The sequence below is a fragment of the Spizellomyces punctatus genome (genome assembly GCF_000182565.1).
Source record: "Spizellomyces punctatus DAOM BR117 chromosome Unknown supercont1.3, whole genome shotgun sequence".
NCBI lineage: Eukaryota > Fungi > Chytridiomycota > Chytridiomycetes > Spizellomycetales > Spizellomycetaceae > Spizellomyces > Spizellomyces punctatus.
Genome location: NW_015971539.1, coordinates 1,649,555 through 1,667,997, shown reverse-complemented (window position 1 = coordinate 1,667,997; position 18,443 = coordinate 1,649,555). Strand labels below are relative to the sequence as shown.

The 18,443-nt window shown below is 47.2% G+C and overlaps 6 protein-coding genes across 6 annotated transcripts; 2 read left to right on the top strand and 4 right to left on the bottom strand.

Annotated features, from left to right (window-relative positions):
- The first annotated feature begins 73 nt into the window (after positions 1-73).
- On the top strand, positions 74-1,992 carry SPPG_02327 (CAMK/CAMK1 protein kinase). Its single transcript, XM_016750618.1, has 10 exons — positions 74-322; positions 386-463; positions 524-649; positions 713-820; positions 890-960; positions 1,022-1,100; positions 1,161-1,223; positions 1,289-1,420; positions 1,484-1,639; positions 1,697-1,992. The coding sequence occupies exons 1-10, from the start codon at positions 124-126 to the stop codon at positions 1,843-1,845; spliced, it is 1,161 nt and encodes a 386-aa protein (XP_016611315.1). The 5' UTR covers positions 74-123; the 3' UTR covers positions 1,846-1,992.
- Positions 1,993-2,168: 176 nt separating this feature from the next.
- On the bottom strand, positions 2,169-2,844 carry SPPG_02326 (uncharacterized protein). The gene has a single exon (XM_016750617.1). The coding sequence runs from the start codon at positions 2,715-2,717 to the stop codon at positions 2,262-2,264; it is 456 nt and encodes a 151-aa protein (XP_016611314.1). The 5' UTR covers positions 2,718-2,844; the 3' UTR covers positions 2,169-2,261.
- Positions 2,845-3,492: 648 nt separating this feature from the next.
- On the bottom strand, positions 3,493-6,240 carry SPPG_02325 (uncharacterized protein). The gene is made up of 4 exons (XM_016750616.1): positions 5,500-6,240; positions 4,411-5,433; positions 4,188-4,342; positions 3,493-4,109 (listed from the first exon to the last, which is right to left on the bottom strand). Exons 1-4 carry the CDS (start codon positions 6,167-6,169, stop codon positions 3,549-3,551), a joined length of 2,409 nt encoding a protein of 802 aa, XP_016611313.1. The 5' UTR covers positions 6,170-6,240; the 3' UTR covers positions 3,493-3,548.
- Positions 6,241-7,580: 1,340 nt separating this feature from the next.
- On the bottom strand, positions 7,581-8,905 carry SPPG_02323 (uncharacterized protein). The gene is made up of 7 exons (XM_016750615.1): positions 8,869-8,905; positions 8,634-8,736; positions 8,490-8,567; positions 8,354-8,431; positions 8,162-8,298; positions 7,949-8,103; positions 7,581-7,889 (listed from the first exon to the last, which is right to left on the bottom strand). Exons 2-7 carry the CDS (start codon positions 8,704-8,706, stop codon positions 7,844-7,846), a joined length of 567 nt encoding a protein of 188 aa, XP_016611312.1. The 5' UTR covers positions 8,707-8,736; positions 8,869-8,905; the 3' UTR covers positions 7,581-7,843.
- A 138-nt stretch (positions 8,906-9,043) lies between these two features.
- Positions 9,044-10,060, top strand: SPPG_02322 (RING-box protein 1). Its single transcript, XM_016750614.1, has 6 exons — positions 9,044-9,244; positions 9,382-9,409; positions 9,469-9,519; positions 9,587-9,657; positions 9,725-9,811; positions 9,870-10,060. The coding sequence occupies exons 1-6, from the start codon at positions 9,122-9,124 to the stop codon at positions 9,879-9,881; spliced, it is 372 nt and encodes a 123-aa protein (XP_016611311.1). The 5' UTR covers positions 9,044-9,121; the 3' UTR covers positions 9,882-10,060.
- A 42-nt stretch (positions 10,061-10,102) lies between these two features.
- On the bottom strand, positions 10,103-18,382 carry SPPG_02321 (separase). The gene is made up of 29 exons (XM_016750613.1): positions 17,644-18,382; positions 17,212-17,583; positions 16,998-17,136; positions 16,795-16,935; positions 16,592-16,731; positions 16,386-16,536; positions 16,034-16,317; positions 15,563-15,967; positions 15,155-15,495; positions 14,975-15,086; positions 14,717-14,900; positions 14,573-14,647; positions 14,391-14,504; positions 14,131-14,317; positions 13,910-14,060; positions 13,640-13,846; positions 13,347-13,571; positions 13,106-13,281; positions 12,952-13,040; positions 12,829-12,894; positions 12,683-12,771; positions 12,530-12,623; positions 12,187-12,465; positions 11,567-12,126; positions 11,227-11,508; positions 10,841-11,163; positions 10,690-10,773; positions 10,471-10,635; positions 10,103-10,410 (listed from the first exon to the last, which is right to left on the bottom strand). Exons 1-29 carry the CDS (start codon positions 18,310-18,312, stop codon positions 10,185-10,187), a joined length of 6,330 nt encoding a protein of 2,109 aa, XP_016611310.1. The 5' UTR covers positions 18,313-18,382; the 3' UTR covers positions 10,103-10,184.
- Positions 18,383-18,443: the final 61 nt, after the last annotated feature.

Genomic DNA, 18,443 nt, shown 5'->3' with positions numbered 1-18,443 from the left:
TGGCTATCCGCATTGGGTGGAATGGTGGTGCACAGCCACCTGACCTGACCAACTCAGCGGCTATGGCTCGCACATATCACCCGACTGGTGATCTACAGCTCTTAACCTCCAAGAACTACCGAAATGAAAAAGTTTCTGGCAAAGATAATAGGAAAGGGCAAGCATGAGCACGTCCTGCCTGGAGACAATGCCGAGTCCGCGTTTGCAGCTCCTACAAAGTCGGGATCTCTCGTTCAACCCCGCTCGTCTAATTCGGGAAAGATTCAGTCTGCGTTTGACGAGCACTATTTTATGGGGAAGCAGTTGGGTATTGGCTCATTTGGTAAGACAAGAAATACATTCATATTTGTTCCAGGCCCGAACCAACTCTGTCTTTGTGCCTTAGCCGTAGTGAAGGAATGCACCCGAAAGTCTGACTCTGCAAAGTTTGCCGTTAAAATCATTGATAAAGCTCAACTGCGAGGTTAGTTTTGTGAATTGTTGTCAAATTCCTTCCAATTGACTCACAAGCATGATGTGGCAGGGAAACTGGAGATGCTCAGGATGGAAGTGGATGTGCTCAAGCGGATCAACCATCCAAATGTCATTGGTCTTTGCGACATACATGAAACAGGCACACACGTATATCTAGTGACCCAATTGGCGACAGGTGTGTGGCGACAGTCTGTGTACAACTAGAAAGCTTCGATCAACCTTTCCGCTGGTTGTGTAGGCGGCGAACTTTTCGATCGCATCTTTACCAAAGGGAGCTACACCGAGAAAGATGCCTCCGCCTTAGTTCGGCAGCTTCTGACAGCCATCGCCTACCTACATGATATGGGTACGATGAGATATACGTGGTTACGATTAATTGATCCTGGCTGATGAAGAAATGACGGGCTTTGTGCAGATATTGTACACCGTGACCTGAAACCCGAGAATCTACTATTTAAGGATCAAGCCGAGGACTCTGAACTCATGGTGCGACACTTCGAAATCGGCATAGGCCCGTTGTTCCCACTCAGACCTTTTGGACTTGTAGATAGCGGATTTTGGCTTATCAAAAATGGTTGAAGAAGGCAGTTTTTTGCAGACTGCTTGCGGCACACCGCATTACGTTGGTGCGTTGACGTGAAAGTTTCGCGCTCTCGACGATCCAAATAACCTCCCGGGTAACGTAGCACCCGAGATATTGCAACAAAAGGGCCATGGAAAACCCGTTGATATGTGGGCCATTGGAGTTAGTGAGTTATCGTTTCTCTGGATGTTTACCCACGAGTATTACATCTAACCACATTCGTATTCTTAGTCACATACGTTTTATTATGCGGTTACACGCCATTTTGGGCGGAGGATAATTCAAACACAAGCTTATTTCGCGCGATATTAGAGTGCGATTACCAATTTGACGAGGAGTATTGGGCAGAAATTTCTGATGCGGGTAGGTTCTGTTGCGCCAAATCCATCAATCGCATCTTCGAACTCATTTTGTCGGATTCTTCAGCCAAAGACTTCATCCGGAAGCTACTGGTATCGGATCCCACGCGTCGCGCTACGGCCAAGGACGCCCTCACACACCCATGGTTAGAAACCGAGTCCAGAGTTGATCTCATGCCTATGGTTGTAAAGAATTTCAACGCACGAAAAACTTTCAAGAAAGGTACGTGAGGGGCTATAAGGCATCTCTCAATGTGTTTATTGACTGTTTTGTGTATAGCGGTATTGGCGGTCAACACGATCAATAGAGTTGCAAAGGCATCCAACAGCATGCGTAATCTTATGTCAAGCCAACAAGGGGCAGCGAGTCATCCGACCGGGAACATCAAAGAAGCGCTACCGGCTGCGAGCGAAGCTGTCACTGCATGAAGGCATGACGGATTGATTGTGTCCACAAATTAATACGTCCTATTCCTAGGCGATTTGTAATATATAGGATAGTGTGTACCTTTCATGCATCGACACTTCTTATTTTTTGGGATTATAAAAGGATTTTTGTTATTGCAACATATCGCCCCCAGCGCTTCCAACCTTGTGAACATTGTGCTACTGAATGGCATATTGTTTGCACGTTTCTAATTCCTGTGAGCTGGTGTCAGTTTCCCCCCAAAATGAAGCGCTTACTCTAATAGGAACAAGATATCAGGCAGAACAATTGAGCAAAAGGAGTCGAACAAGTCACGCAACCTTTAGGGACATGACAACTAGATATGGAGCATATATTTACAAGAACAGCAGCAATCGGTATATGGAATATGATTCAAGTCAGCTAGCTACCCAACTAGCTAACACATTTTCATGGTGGTCTCTGCGTCTACCTTTGTCTCTTGGTAGTACAGCAAAGCGACACCGTCTGGCTTTGAAGCGTCCCTCCTGTACACCGCCGTCGAATCAGTGACAAGAACCCCATCTTGACCCTCACCACCCCAACTTTCCTTGAAAAAGAGTTGACAATGGTCCTCAGTCTGCCACACGACCTCGTACTGCAACTCGATACACTTTTGGGTACTGTCCTGCGGACAATTTTCGCGCATCCACTTTGTCTTTTCGATCCAGCCAGCCCCGTCCACGACGTCTCCCCAAAAATAAATTGCTTTGAAATTAGGGGCAAAAGTCTTGGCAGCTTCGAGGATGACTTCATCAGAGTGGACGCCTTTGAACAGGCCTAGATAAAAGTCACGCATCTTGAGCTGATCCTTGCGCGCGGCGGCAACGATGTCAAAGGGCTTGGCGGTCGTCATAGTCAACTGTTGGTGGGTTTTAGAGTATTGACAGTGGCTGTTAATCTGAAAGAAGGGGAGGAAGCAACCTTTCGCTCGTTAAATAGCTGATATACAAGATGACAGATTGCTTATGCGGATGGTCGAATATGGCCGCATCCGCGTCTCAACGCATGGAGCAATTTCGGAGAGCTTTAAAACCTTAATTTGTTTTTGTCTCCCAAACACTGCAAAGCCACCGGAAGCGGAGCGCAAAAACTTTTCCGTGGCAATTTGAGAAGTCTGCTGCACGCATGTCATTGGATATTGTGGAGTGATGGGCGCATTCTGCATACTGGTAATGAACGATATGGATGTGTCAACGACAACTATTGTGGAGCAGTAAATCCAACAGTAAGCGAGATTGTCTTTGTTGGGAAGAAAGAGTGACTACGACACACTTTGTGAACTGGTCAAGAGGAGCATCAGTTGACTGTGTACATTATTCGCATGGCTTGACCTTTCAACTCTTGCTTCACATGTGAATGTTTTTGCATGAGAAAGACTGACTGAACGACAAATCCGAACGTTATGAAAATCAGCTCATCCAAAGTTCATTTCATGTAGAGCCATACTAATTGAACGGATTGATAATCTGTTAACAATAAGGGAGTTACAGATTAATGATAAAACTCATGCTTGCCAGAATGAGATGTAACAGTTTCAGTTTTAACCTGCATGATGTGCCAGGTGCATGGCAACGGGAGTAAAATTAAGTATCCGCTCCTGCGTTGGCATTTAGGTGGGCGCTCGTTAATCCCCTTGCTTAAATAACTGCATTCTATTATGTCACAAGATATCTATGTGCCGTTTCTAAACAATACACCGACCTTTGCTCCATTCACCAGTAAAAGAGCCTACCACTGGCCGGATGAAAACCCTCAAACGCTGACCTGCTTTGAATCCTTTGACTGACAAAGCTGGTTTATCTCCTGGGACCCAGTGTTCGCTCCCTCTTTGTTCATCGTCAGGAACTGAAATAAGCACATTCCATTGATCCACTGCGGCTCCGGTCCAAGGCAGTGCCCATTTGACCCATAATTCGCCAGGATCGCGGGTGGGACCATCCAGACATTCGATCCCCTTCACGGGCGGTGGAAGCAGTTCAGTTTCTTCCCAATTTGTGACCCGCACGGTAGAAAGAAGCCCTCTGGATTCCTGAAGACCAGACTCAATGAGTGATATAACCTCTGTAATGTTCACCCGTGTGTCTTGGTAAATCCTATACAACCAGAAAGGATTGTCACAGCAAATGTGCTTTGGGACACGTTTCATCTCACGCACTAGCACTTGTTTGTCTGAAGGCAGATGTTCGATGCCTCCAAGTAAGGGATGATTTTCAGGATGAGGGACACATTCAGACTCGACTGACGCCTGAAAGGAATTGAATAATTAAGCTGTTTCTGCCAACTGCAACCTGCTGAAAGGGAACAAATGTTTGTCATAACGTACCTCCCATGCTCGATATACCAACGCCATACCCGGCAGATCAGCCATGGTCCGATACGGGGTGTAATTTTCACTTGGGACACCAAAAGGAAACATCTCCAGCAAAACTGTTCCCCTTCTGCAAAACATAGCCATGACTAAGATGCTGCCATGCATACCTAGGAAAGAACGTGGGGTAAGCAACAGCAGAGGCGGCGGTGGTTCTTTATCGGCCAAGGCGACGTACCCACCACGACCCGAGCACGGCGCATAAATGCCACCTGCTCTTCAAAACTGTGTTTTTCGTTTGTCACAACCTGCACTTTAAGGTTGAATGCAGCTGCTAGCGCAGATTTCAATTGTCGTTCATTCAAGATGAGGCGATTGCTCCGGCGGCCCATGATAACGATTAAATCCGTTTCTGGAAAGTCCACTGACGCAACGGGCTCAGCAGGGGCGTTATTAGCAGTTGCCTCTGACTTGCCCGAATCTTTATCGTACTGTTCATCTTCCCCTAATGACAAGCCCATTCTCCTGGTAAACCACTCTGACACCTCCCTAATAAGCATGCCATTCGGCGTCTTGTTTCGTATTGGTCCCTGAGGTTCTTCAAATCCGTACTGATACCAGGTTGTTTGCTTGCTATTACCAAGTACGATATCCCGGAAACAGGTAACGATATCTTCATCTTGATCAAGATAGGCTCTGAAGCGCAGCGGCTTACTCGATAGATACTGGAATGGCCGCGTCGCCTGGGATGCCCCGTAACCATCGTAAATCAAGACACGGTGTGTATCCAGTGAGAAAGGCATGCCCAGTCGCTGAGATCCTCTTCCGACGAATTCCTTAAGAACAAAATACATTCCCAATACGTCATCGTGCAAGTTGTGCATGATGTTGTTCGGATGCAAGCGAGAAAACATAAAGTGGAGCTTCTCTTCATATCGCACAGGTAGATTTCTAAAGCGCGGGTTGTACGGACTGACTTCAACAAAATTGAAGCGGAATAGTGTGTGACCCTCTACGGTGGAGAGCTCTAGGAGACCGTCAGCGAAACGGTGCAAAGGGACATTGGACTGAATGGTACGATTGGTTTGCGTGATGAACCACTGCTTTTCTGAGGGAAGATAGCAGAGATTGCGAAAGCGGCAGATACGGGATGCACGGTCTTCCCCATAACACCATACTGAAGAGGACGGTAAGGTAGGGAATATATAGGCAGCTGTATTGTCCTTCTTGTTAACATGCGCCAGCTTCTTCTTCTTCTCTGCTGCAAGTAATGAAATACATCGTCAACATCCAATGGTCCATCATTCTGCAAAACATAGATGCTAACCATTCTTCTTATTTTCTTCCAAGCGGGCCTGCTGAGCTGCGTCATCGTCCAGCTCATATTCCACTTGTGATTCCAGCCATTTGCGATCGTCCTCCGAAAGCGTCTGATTGACGTTGCTACTCAAACGTGCTTGATTAACCATATCGCCCTGTTGCTGGGAACGCTTGTCGTCAAGTTCTGCCTTTTGATTGAGCTCCGTGGCATTTGCATGCGCCACCTGCTTCTGTGCATGATCAACGGACGGTGTCGTATACACCACCGTAGTACTGACAGGATTATCCTTTTCAAACTTCTTGTTTGTCGGCAGTCTATTTGTCACTGTTGCAGTCTCCACAGCGTCATTTGTTGCGTGGCTGACCTTCTGCACTTTCTGCAACGCCGTTGAAGGCAGGTTTGTGATGGTCGGCGAAGACAGAGGTTGCACTTCGGCAACGAGAACTTCAGCACGGGCCGTTTCTCGCTCCACGGGGACGCTCTCAGGTGGTCCAGCTACGGCATCGAGTTTAAAGAGTGCTTTCCAAGCTAATATCAGAGTCCCAAGTCCCAAGACGAAAAGGGAAAAGGACCATTTGTAGCTCCTGCCTTTCCTTGTCGTCGTCGTCCTGGACTGAGGGAGAGGACTATCGCGACCATCAAACCTGTTGCCCCGCCGCCGAAAAGCCCCAGACATGCTTCCTGGTACTTGGCGGCTGGGACTACAATGCGGGGAAGACGCACTTAATGGGTTATTCTCAGTTCAGTTTGTAAGTGCAAATGACATCGTTACAAGAGCGGACCGTTCGATTATTAGCAAATCGCACCGGTTCCAATCAATGGTTCCATTATCACAACGTTTCAGCTGGGTCGAGATGAAAGTGGACATTCAGCGACTTTTATCAAGTCCAAAGGGAAATACGAAATGTACCAGATGTAGATAATGGGAAGAGCTGCAGGACAGCCGAGTGAAGGCGCACGTTGAATGGCGTTTGTAATGAGCATACCTATCAGCATCACATAGATTGGTTTGAGCGACAGTCTACATATCAGATCTCAACTAAACGGAGCAATCCCATTGATACCGTTAGACGCTGTTGCTGTTGGTCCAGGCTAGTATGCAAGCGTAAGACAGTATCTAATTTCCTTGGATTCTTGTCCGCCAAACTGCAAACTGTCCTGATGAGCATGGTCTTCGTGGCTTAGTTGCGCGACCAAGTTTTTGTCTCGTCATCGTCGGTTCGCCGTAATGAAAATGCCCTCAGGTTCACGACTGCTGCCTATTATTATAGCTGTTGGTCCCCATAAATCTATTTTCCTGGTTCAAGCTAGTGGAATCTCTGCTTCATTTTGCGTCATGAGTGCTGCAAGCAATAATCCCAACAAGAGTATCAGAAATGTGGTGCCGACTTATGAAAAAGTTTTAGCGAAAGAACCACCATTCACTCGGCCAGACCGCATGGAGAGTCTTTTACACAACGAAGACCGTACGTATCTTGTCTTGTTAGAAACAAGTATCTGCTTCCACTATCGAACCTTGATAATTGTCCACGACCAGCTATTTCCAATAAAAAAGAAGTCTTGTCCACCTCGGACATTCCAACCATGGCCAAGCATCTCGCGAGCAGAATTTATAGCCAAGAGGCTCGCAAGCACGGGGGCACGATTCCGAAAGATTCTGATGCCGCCTTGGCCTTTTCTCAAGCAATTGAATTGAACAGAGAGTACGGTCAGTTTCAGCCTTTGTAGCCGCTTATTCTAATCCATCTTCTCTCAGACGCGGCGACCCGGCTGCTTTTCTGGGAGCAGCCAAACATCATGTTTCGGAGCTTTATAAAGAAGAATTGCGCAACAAAGGCTATGTGGATCCGAATTCTGAAGCTGCTCAAACCATGGCAGAAGTTGACAAGTTTGAAGACATGCTCGCGTAAGTAAAACCTGCAATCGTCCTTAGGAACAGTATCTCACCTGTTCCCATCGTCCATAGTGAGAACACCCACAGCTTGGACAGTCGTCTTATGAAGTGATGTGCTGCTACAATCACAAATTTGTAGATGCTTACCTACGATAGGTCAAACTGAAGCAGTTTCACGCATATGACAAGGAACTGCACGTATAGTAGCACAGTCTATTGGAGAGGGATGAAATATAATTCCTTCAAAACACTCGCCGCGGCATCAGCCCTCCAGCCAAAAAAGAATGACCTAGAAGAGCCGCCCTGCTCGTGTGCGTCACCTTTAGTAGTACCGATCATTCATTTACCACACAAAGACTCTCCTTAAAGGTAGCGATCAAAAGCGGGCCATACAAACTATGCTACAATTGGGTAGGTTCCGCCCCAGCCTCGCATGCGTGCAACTACCATTACAACTTATCGGCGACGTTCATCTCTACGATCACCACCACGACGATGCCGCCTAGGAAAGTAATATAATTAAAACACCATGTGGATCGTACATGACGGCGGAAGTCTTACCTAGTGTCCCGCTCTTGAACGCTTGTGCTAGCACTTGCCCCACGAACAAATGCAAAATCGGCCTTGATAACTTGATCCAATAGTGTACTGCCGTTAAGCCCATCAATGGCAGCTTTGGCCTCCTTGAATGTCTCGTACTCAACCAATGCGTAACCCTAAATGGTCGTGTTTATATACCGTTTCCAAGTACCTCCACAGAATTCCAAGGCATACCTTGACGTAACCCGTTCGACGATCAAGATTGAGATGCAGGTTCTTAATTTCGCCATATTCAGCGCACTTTTCTGAGACATCTTCTTCGTTGGCCTCCTCATGTACACCCGTTATCAACACAATCCACCCCTCAACAGCTGGGAAGCAGTGAGCTGTATAGCCCCCAGTTTGCGATGCTGACTATATACTTACATCTTTGTGCTTGTCCCGTGGCAGTGTCTTCCAAGGATTCGAACCGCCCAGAAGTAAATTCGTCATTGTCGACTCCACCTACCAGACCCGACTTTAGCGCCACTTGTTTATAGAGCTCGAAATCCAGTCATCCTACCAGCACGCCTTTCCGAGAATCCACGACCCTTTCGTTTCGTAGCATTAGATTTGAGGCGATCTGTATCGTCTCTTGGGACTAGAGAGATCCACAAAGCAGTTGAGCAGTTGGTCACGCACGTCACTTGAGTGAAAATGGCCTTACCATCATCAACCACCATTTCATCCGCTCCGGGATCCAGATCTACAGCCATCTCGTAATTGTCGGTGGCAGCCATGGTATTACTTTATCGGTATGATAAAATAACCTAGATGGAACGTTAGATCATGTTGTGTCAACGCCGCCGAAGACTATCTGCCACTCATGCAAGATCCCAATTGTCCACACTGCATCCTCTCCGCGCTAGCTCATTACTTCGAGTTATGCGGGTGTATCGTACCTGCTTATTCTCGCACTTTTTGAGTAGAAGTTTACGATCCACCTCAACAAAGACACACACAAGCAGCGCTGGTTTGACTCATTTTCGGATGCTCCGCCACGACGCCACAGCTGGATGGCTGGTGCGTGGCTCTTCGGATCGTTATGCACTCACTGCAATGCTGCCTCCAACTCTATCGTTTGCCATCTCACGGTCGCCAGAGATTGCCCACAGCTGAACAAGAGACTTCTTTATAAATCCGTTCTCTTTCAAAATGGCTACGCCGGCAGACGTGGACGAGGTGATGGATGTGAGTGAAGACACTGCCGTTTCCAAAGTAGCCAAGGGAAAGGGAAAGGATGTCTCTGGCGGGAAGAAGAGATTTGAAGTTAAAAAGGTCAGTACCAGCTAAGTTATGGGGGCAGGTTCAAGAGTCGTTGCGGATCCGACAGCGAGTGCTGGACGAGAGGGCACGTCGTTTTGTCAACGAACGCGAACAACTGACTCGCCTAATAATCTTTCTCCGCCGTGTAGTGGAATGCTGTTGCACTCTGGGCTTGGGGTAAGCGATAGCTCGTATGACATTTATCATACATATCATCCCTCATTGGTTCAATGTAGATATTGTGGTTGATAACTGCGCCATTTGCCGAAACCATATCATGGACCTCTGTGCGTGGAAGATTACGTTCTTTCCCAAATGCTAAATGACTACTAACTTAATTATCTCCATCAACAGGCATAGAATGTCAAGCAAATCAAGCTTCTGCGACAAGTGAAGAGTGTACCGTCGCGTGGGGCATTTGTAATGTACGTGCTATCCTGATTTTGTGCAAGCACTGGTCCCAGATTTTGATTGAACCCTTATCCGATCTAGCATGCCTTCCATTTCCACTGCATCTCGAGATGGCTAAAAGCTCGTCAAGTGTGTCCATTGGATAATAGGGAGTGGGAGTTTCAGAAGGTTAGTGATGTGGACTTCAAACGTAGTCGTACCTTGGCTTACGCGCTTATACTTGCAGTACGGCCGTTGATGATCTGTTTCGGTCATTTTATTATTGGGATTTTTTGATATATTTGTACAGTTGCAATATATGTGATTCTGCGATGTTGCTTTTCTGCTCATTGAGTATGTAGGGTTGGCACTCCATTGTTATTCAAAGTACCCCTGAAGAGTACTGTCCTCTTGCTGAGTGTTTTTCAAAAAGAAGCACAACCTGCGTTACAGGCATCCTTCAGTAAACCTTATGACTTTCTTTGGTATAGCTTCTATTAGTGTCTTATATATTTACCTAGATTTACAGAATCATCTATTTAAGTGCAACCAATATATCACCTCATCTCTTCAAGTACACCGGCACTCCGTAGACCACTGGCGCTGCTCCCGTCAAGTACTTCAGGGTGCAGACATCTCTAGATGTCGTCACAGCTTCTGCAATTGATGAGCGGTCAATATGACCTGTTTCTCTTGACGTGACCAAGCCCCATTTCTCGAACATGGCACAGCTAAACCGGTCCAGATCGCGATCGGTTACGTCCCAAAGGTTTGCAACAATGGCTTGGCTGCAAGTAGATGTCAGATCAGCGTCGCATGGGCATCAAATCTTACGCCAATGCACTTGCCTTCCCCCTAATATGTAGTTCAATGGTGTTCCATGTGGATCGAATTCACCAGCTGGACGTAAACATCCACTGCTACAACCCAATAATAGAGTTACTGCACACCTATCCAGTTCTCGTACACGATGGCCTCGTATATATTGCTCGCCTCCGCCGTGGCCAAAATAGCTGAAGTTGTCCATTAGATTTAGTCGCCATAATAATGTGATAAGCAGCACGTACATGAATAGATCTTTGCTTGATAACGCACTCGCCCAATCATCCTCGCTTGGAGCGCGGGAGATTAATCCTGACCACCCTTCCTGACTATAACCAATCAACAGTCATCAGCGGCGCCTCCCAATGTAGAAACAGCCTTAACCTGATTCCTTACCTTGTCACCATTTCCTGAAACTGTTCCTGAGTGCGAACCAGATCTTGACTGGGATTCAGCAGGTAGTATGTCTTTTGCGGGTCTACGACAAGGTTTTGCTTCTTCAATTGCAAAAGGATGTTTTGCAAAAAGAAAATAGATGGTAGCCGGCATACAGGTCGATTTCGAAGAACAGGTAAGCTCTCCCATGGAATCATGTGTAGATGCTTGTCGGGTATCAGAATCAAATGGCGTGACGGCTTGTTTCGAGCCGAAGTGTTGCCCATGACGTTTTGATATGTCTCGTGGAACGCGACAAGAGCATCCCTCATATCAGATTCCATCTAACCAAAACAAATTACCACGACAGTTCTTGATATGAGCAGGATTCTTGGCCCAGCACTTACCAAGTCAATGTTCAGCTCGTCATAATCAACGTTTGTTCCACTGTACTGATAGGCGTCCATCAAATGAAATAGAGCATCTTCAATGTCGTCAGGCGATGGATCCGGTCCAAGCCGTAGCAGCATCCGGCAAAGGTCAGAATCAATGGGTAAGACGCTAGCTCGCTTCCCCCTTCCAGCTTTAGTTGACACCGCTTTGAAAATGATCTTCTCAACTTTTTCTTTGAATTCCAACAGAACATCAGTGCATGAAGGTGAGTCGTACTCGTCTGTAATCAGTAGTCCCTGTTTTCAGCTTGTTAGCGCAAAACACCATCTGTCATTGCCAGATCGCAAAACATACTCTGAACGCCCCCAACCAAACAAGTTCTATCTCCTCGAGTAAAGCCTTCAGGCGCTGGTCCAACTCCTTTCGCTTCTTCCACCATTCGGCTTTGTCCTCCCTTGTGACATATGCATCCGCGTTCTCGGTTGTTGCATTACTTGCTGTCAGAATGTCCTGAAGCTCACCGATGACCTCCCCATATAGCAAACCATTGTCTTCTCCTTCCCTCATTGCTTGCCGTTTTAATGGCAAGCGAACCACAACCGGAGATGAGCCCTTTTCTAATCGGGTTAGGTACATGTCCTCTCTTTCCAAATCCACGGACAACGAGCAGACTATCCAATCCTCGGGAAGAGCGTTTATGATGTCATCACGAAACTCAGATATAGTCATCGTCGAACCATGAGTGCATTCTTCTGCAATATTTTCTGTTGCGGCTGATCCCACTTCACCATCTGTGATGGAAGCACGAATCTCGCTCATGGGGACAGGCCAAGATGACTGGCCCGATCGTCGCAATAGTTTATCACGTACGGATGCAAGCATTTCACGTCTTGACGTCAATCCTTTTGACAGCTCTTTTACCAAAAATAATTAATCCAATGCTGCCCCTGCGCAGTGTCAAACGTTAGTCTCACCTAAATACAATGCTGAAGAGAGTGCCAAGTCCGATGCGTCCGAATCATCGGTACCGCCAGTCAGGTAAGCCCGCATCACATTCAAGAGTGCCAGCCCGTGAGATATCTCATGGCACAGTTGAGGAGAACCGTACGGATAAACAGAGGCAAAGGCTTCTTTAAATAACTCCTGTACTTGTGCGATGGTTCGCTGGACTGCCACCGCAGCTTTGAATGCTTTGGTTTGCCTGGAGGAACTTGTGGTAACTCGCTTTGAGACGCACCAGGGCAGCGAGAAAGCTGAACAATAAATCGAGTTAGCAATGCCAGTCATGTCACACAATGATAGTCTGCGTTAACCAACCAGAATCAGAAAACATGGTAAACAACGGATTAGTCCGTAAAGCTTGCAATAGCTTTTGAAGTTTAACTTTGGCTAGAGCACCGGTGTATTCCGCCTACACAAAACAATGATGAGATTTGCACAGGACACGGGAACAACGAAATGTAATATCACCTGTCCCAGGCCTCTATGGAGGAAGTCATCAGCACTCATCAGTTTCTTCTCGGACGTCTCCAGCTTTCCTTGTTTACAGAGAGCCCAACCTAGCGGGAGCTCCGTGGTTAACGTCAGAATGTCACTGTGACGAATCCAGGTCTTACCAATACGGGATATGATTTCGACTTTCTTTTCCGATAGTACAGCGCATTCATACTGAATATCAGACTCTGAAAAATCAATTGTGAGGACCCTACGCGAAACACGAAGGGCGGCTGCAGTCATACTTTCTTGAGCAAGTCGCGACGAACTGAGAGCCTTCCGCTTCGCGGGTGAAAGATGTATGATTTTCCTTTCCCGCGGTGTCTCCGTACCACTGAGTTTTAGTCATGAATGTTAATTCAGATAAACATTCTGATTTATCTTTCGTGTGCCAATTACCGCAAGTCCTTTTCCTCGAGATTTGTAATGACCGCATCGGTCATCGCCTCATCCAATAGTATCTCTGCTTCTAAAAAGCAGTTTAGGGCTTCGTCGTACTCCTCTCCACGAAGCTGCTGATCCCCTTTATGTATCTTCGACTGGACAACATCTCGTACTGTCACATCCGGCGACACCTGTAGATGTAGAGTGTTCAACATTTGGTAAGATCGGAGCCAGGAGGATGCGAACGCCACGTTACGTTTTCCTGGCATTCCACCGCTGTGTCAATCTGCTGTGCAGACTCAGTTAAGCGATAGCAACGATAGTCAACTTCGGCCAGGCCAAGCAAGAATGCGCTCATGAAGATTTGGGAGTGGACCAGGGTTGCAAGTTCTAATCCTTCGCGATAGAAATGTTCGGCTTCCATTACCGAACCTTGCCGGACGTATAGTTGTCCCAACCACATGTAACAGCTTAAGAAGCGCTGTAAGGAAAGCCGGAGGACACCGTTAGTTGGGTCACTGCATTGGAATGGCCGCCACGAATACTCACATGCACAAAATGCCATTGCGCAGAGCACAGAATTTTTCCGTAGAGCGCCTCGGCTTTGGAACCTTTTTGAGACCCCGTCAGACTGAGAGTACTCATTGCATTGGTGATTTCGGACAAGCCTTCCGATCGAGACTTCAACGATTTCACTTCTTTGCTCAACAGCCGAAGGCATCTCTCTGCATCTGCGATTGCCCCAGCCAGACTTCCCTACAATGACACATTTCAGCCCTGCCATTCTTTCTAGTTGCTATACTGTCATTCAACACGTACCGATCCAAAACATATGTATGCGTGCACAAAGAATGCAAACGCCGGCAACGAGGTGTGGACACTCCGCGAAAAGGTGCCAAAAACGACATGGCGACGTCCATCCTTCTGAGATGACGGTTGAGGAGGTTTCACCTTTTTGAAAGTTGTCTCGCTGTTATATTAGGGTGCAGCTAATATAAGTTTGACAGGGTTGAAGATGCAAACGGCACAATACAGCCAACCTTTTGCTTTGATTGCCAATGCAACATAAGTAGAATGAGTAGCAAAGTTGCCAAAATGTGGACCCTTCGGTAGTACATTGGCCAGAGTCCACCAACATTCGCCCATGAGCCAAGGCAACTCCCGCTTGACCGGTATATCCGAGAAGAATATAGGCGAACCCAATTTCACCGTATAACGTGGCGGCCTCTGACCGAAGAGCAAATGCGTAAGAAGTCAAGTTCAATTCTGTGTCTTCTCTTGCCAGCCCGGTGCAATGTACCTTTTCGTAAATCATCGGTATCTCTCAGCAACGTCGTCAACCGAAGAAGCAGGCGTCCGCACAAGATGCGATTGAGAGGTTGGTTCAACATTTCAAAGTAATCGGTTAACCTCCCTATATAAGATAAATGTCTGCGCGGTGAGCGGGATTCGGAGGCAAACTATCAACTGAAAGAACCATACGAATGTGGTGGTACGTTGCGCGTAAGTCCGCGAAAAAGGCGCTGGCTTTTGGCTTTTTCGGTCCTGGTTTGGCGTCTATTCGAGTGGAGCACAACAGTGAGCAGGACAATTCCCTCATAACTGATGGTTTTCACTTGAACGTACTATAAGTGTACTGTGGAACGCGAACCAGTAATCTCTTCCATATTTGCAAAGCAATGGTGAAAGGTTTGACTTGATACCGGTCCTGATCGTTCATACACATCCCTAAATAAGAATACGCCAGCGCTAGGTCGTTGTCACATTCATTGATTCGATCCCGATCATTGCCGTAACTGTCATTACATCTCTTCCGAGAAAAACCCATTGCTCATGAGTCTACAATGGTCGACGTCATCCAACAAACAATAGCGTTCTACACACCGATGCTTTTAAGAGCTCTATGGCAGCTTTGCATAAAGCTTCAGCATCGGATACACTGCCTATTGATTCAATATCACATGTTCGCAGAACTTCGGCCTTCTCGAGGAGCATTCTGGTGGATAGGCGAGTTATGACTGAGGAAAATAATCATGCAATCGTAATGAAATCATCGATGCTGACCTGGAACGACGTATCGGGAAGGATTGTTCTTGATACCAATCCAAAAGTCCATCAATAAGTCGTGTTTGTCCTGAATATATTCCGGGATTGCCTTCGATCCCCTGTAATAGCTTCAATTCATATTCCGCTAAGGGGATTACTTTTTCCATTTGACCAGGAGAATCGGATCCGCCGACGAATTCCATGAGAGGGATATAAGGACGACTTGGCGTTCTGGTTTTCACGTAGCGATCAACCAGTCTGAGTAAAGCCGGATCAGGAGGTGCAGAGTCTTCGGCTGATTCCACGACGGGGAGCGACAGAAGCTGCAATATAGCTTTCTTGATGAACATCAGCGAAGTCTACAACCAGCGTCACAATCAGTCAAGCGCAGCAGAGCGTTTTTAATGAGCATATAGCAAATCATACCTCATAATCATGTAGCATACTGTAACATATGGAGCAGAGCTCATATCGCTTGGAAACCTGCAGTTGGACTTCGGCACTTGTCGTTTTATGCGATTCCGTCACCCCGTCCAGGTAGTTACCAAGAACGTCGCATGAGAGGCTAAAGAGTGTCCCAGCCATCTCCCAGTGCTTCTCTTTATAGAATATGCCGCCAAGGAAGTAGCAGGTATTTGCGGTTGATCTGAGACCTTCCTCGAATGCGTGTTTTGCTGAAAGCGCGGCCGCTGCTTTCAGATGATCCAGGAAAGGGCCCTTTCCTTGCAAACCACATCCACTATCGATCCGCCCTAACGTATTGAAACAGGCGACAATGCCAGGTACCAGTTTCCGGAGGTCCGCGTCCGAGACTGTTCCACTTTCCGCATTCTGATTGAAATATCGTTAAAAAACGGACACGACCTGACCTGTTTAAAACTGGAAGTCAACCCCCACCTTCGTCTGCAATATTTCGTTCAGTTGAACAAGACCCATAAATACTGGCCTCCAACACCGTGTCTCCAATTTCTGGATCAGACTGTTCTCATCAAAATCAGGTTTGCTAGCGATTTCCCCAGACATTTTAACCACAGTATCGATTGACCGAATAAAATGTTGAACCGTCTGTGCGGTCCCTTCTGCACATTCTCCAACTTGCAGGGTTTTGGTAAGTTCTCTCAGACTAGATTCCAACTCATCCGCCGCTGCATATGCTTCCTCGGGATCGCTCTGTCTGACCACTAAGGGAAAACTACATGAGAACGCGTCATTTAAACGGAAACATAATATATCACACCAGCATCCTCACCAGCACCAGTGAACTTCAACGCCAGCGCCTCTAATCTGTTAAACGTCAAAAACGCGCACGATGCAATATCAGTTGAAATGCGATCATCCGTTGCTTTCATGACCATCCGCGCGTGCTTCAGCGTTCGTGTCACAATATCCGCTCGATTCATCTAAATAAAATTGAGCTTTCCGGAAGGACGGAAGGTGCAGCTCCTTTGGCCATACCTTTTTCGCAACATAAACACAATGATCGCACCACTTGCAAGAAGCCAGTTGGGGTCGCTGCCCCGTTTCCAGTAGTTTCTCGGCGAGATCCAGCGATGCGATGTAAAAGTCTAATAGAGCAGCGGCCCTCTGATTTGCATCTGCGGTCATATGCAGATTTAGTGACCCGCATGAACTTCACTGGAAAATCCTGCCCCAATTACCCAACGACTTTCCCGCGTGCTCAAACGCCATCCCAAATTTGAAAACTTGCTCCGCAAAGTTGGCGTACGTGACGCCAGAAGATTCCACATAAAAAGCAAGCGCCAATTTTCGCAGATTCAATGCCGCTTGAGGATCCCACTCTGCATATCGATATGTGATTAAAGAGTGGACTATGTAGAACGTACGGCACTGTGTCCCTTACCGTTCTCGTTGAGCGAAGTTCTGTATAAAAGGCGGAACACATTCTCAGAGCTCTTGGCGCCATTAACTTCATCCATCGTCTTGAGCAATTTACACAATGAATATATTCCGAAGGGCTTCATTAGCAGCTGTTCCGTTACCTTAACCATGCCATGTCAAGTTACAGATAGGAAGTTGCTAGCCCATTACCTGCTGAATAAAAGCTTTGTACTTACGATTGCATTTCTGTTTGCCTGATCCAGTAGCCAGCATTTCAGTGCAACAGTCATGCACATTAGACCTAGCGACAGTCGAGCGGAACACGAGTCCGGAGAGCATATAGATGGCAGCTGTAAAAGCGACTCTGATATGGACCCCTTTCTCGGTTCTTTTCCTTCTCTATTGCAGTTAGTTTTACTGCTACTGGAGCTTTGCCCCTTTGCACTTTTCAGAAAACGGGACTCGATCGTGGTGCCCAACTTTCTCCCTCGTGTAGAGGCAGCTGGCCGTCTCCGCCCATTTAGTGACGGAGTTGTTGATGGAGATGTGCAGTTTTCTATCCAAAGTCGGCGATGTATGTACATGAGCAGCTTCAATCCACGATCAAGCTATTGAGAAAATTATGAGGAACAGAACTCGCAGGCGCCGAGTGTCATTCAAATACGAACCTCTCCAAGATCCACTAGTCGTGAGGCTATGTTGCAGGCCACCTTCTCAAGATCCAAAGAGTTGAGTGTGAGGTATCTTTGGAGAATACTCAATGCCTCCAGAGAGCACTCTGAGCAGTCAGCGAGGCATTGCTCCACTGTCAAATTTACGCCGTTTCTGTCAGCCATTGTCGTTCTTCCAGCCTTTGTTGTCGCCGTAGAGTCAAACCGGGGACGTGTCTTTGTGGCCGTTTTGGTCTTTCGAACTGGTGCACACGTTGCAGGTGATACCTCTGCAGGCTTTGCCGGAACGGACCGCGTGGATGATACCTTGTTGGCATTCTTTTCGTTTGCACACGCAGTCAGCATTCTGACAGCTTGGTTAAGAACTTTCATGGCAAACGGTCCTAGTCGAGCCGCTATCGTTTCAAGCGGCTGCATTAATGATGCGCGGGTGGTCGTAGTTCCAACTGTGACCTTGCTTCCAGTGCCCCGACGTTTTGGTATCCTTGTTGCAGACCCTCCACCAGCTGTGCTTGATAGCCCCGACACATCACCGTGCTGCAGTGCTGGAGCAAGGAACGCACGAATTCGCATTGACAGCGCGCCCGTGCATTGACCAGGACTGCTCAACGCAAGAAGTAAGGCTTCTGCCGAGTCGGAGCTTGTCGTATCCGTCACATCCTGCATAGTGTTCGACTATATGCAGCTGCCAAACGACGGAAAGACGCGACGCGAATGAAAATGCTGCGAAGATCTGCTGCTGGTCGATCTTTCTCAGTCAAGTCGTCACCCATTTCGGACTCTCGCAATTTACCTTT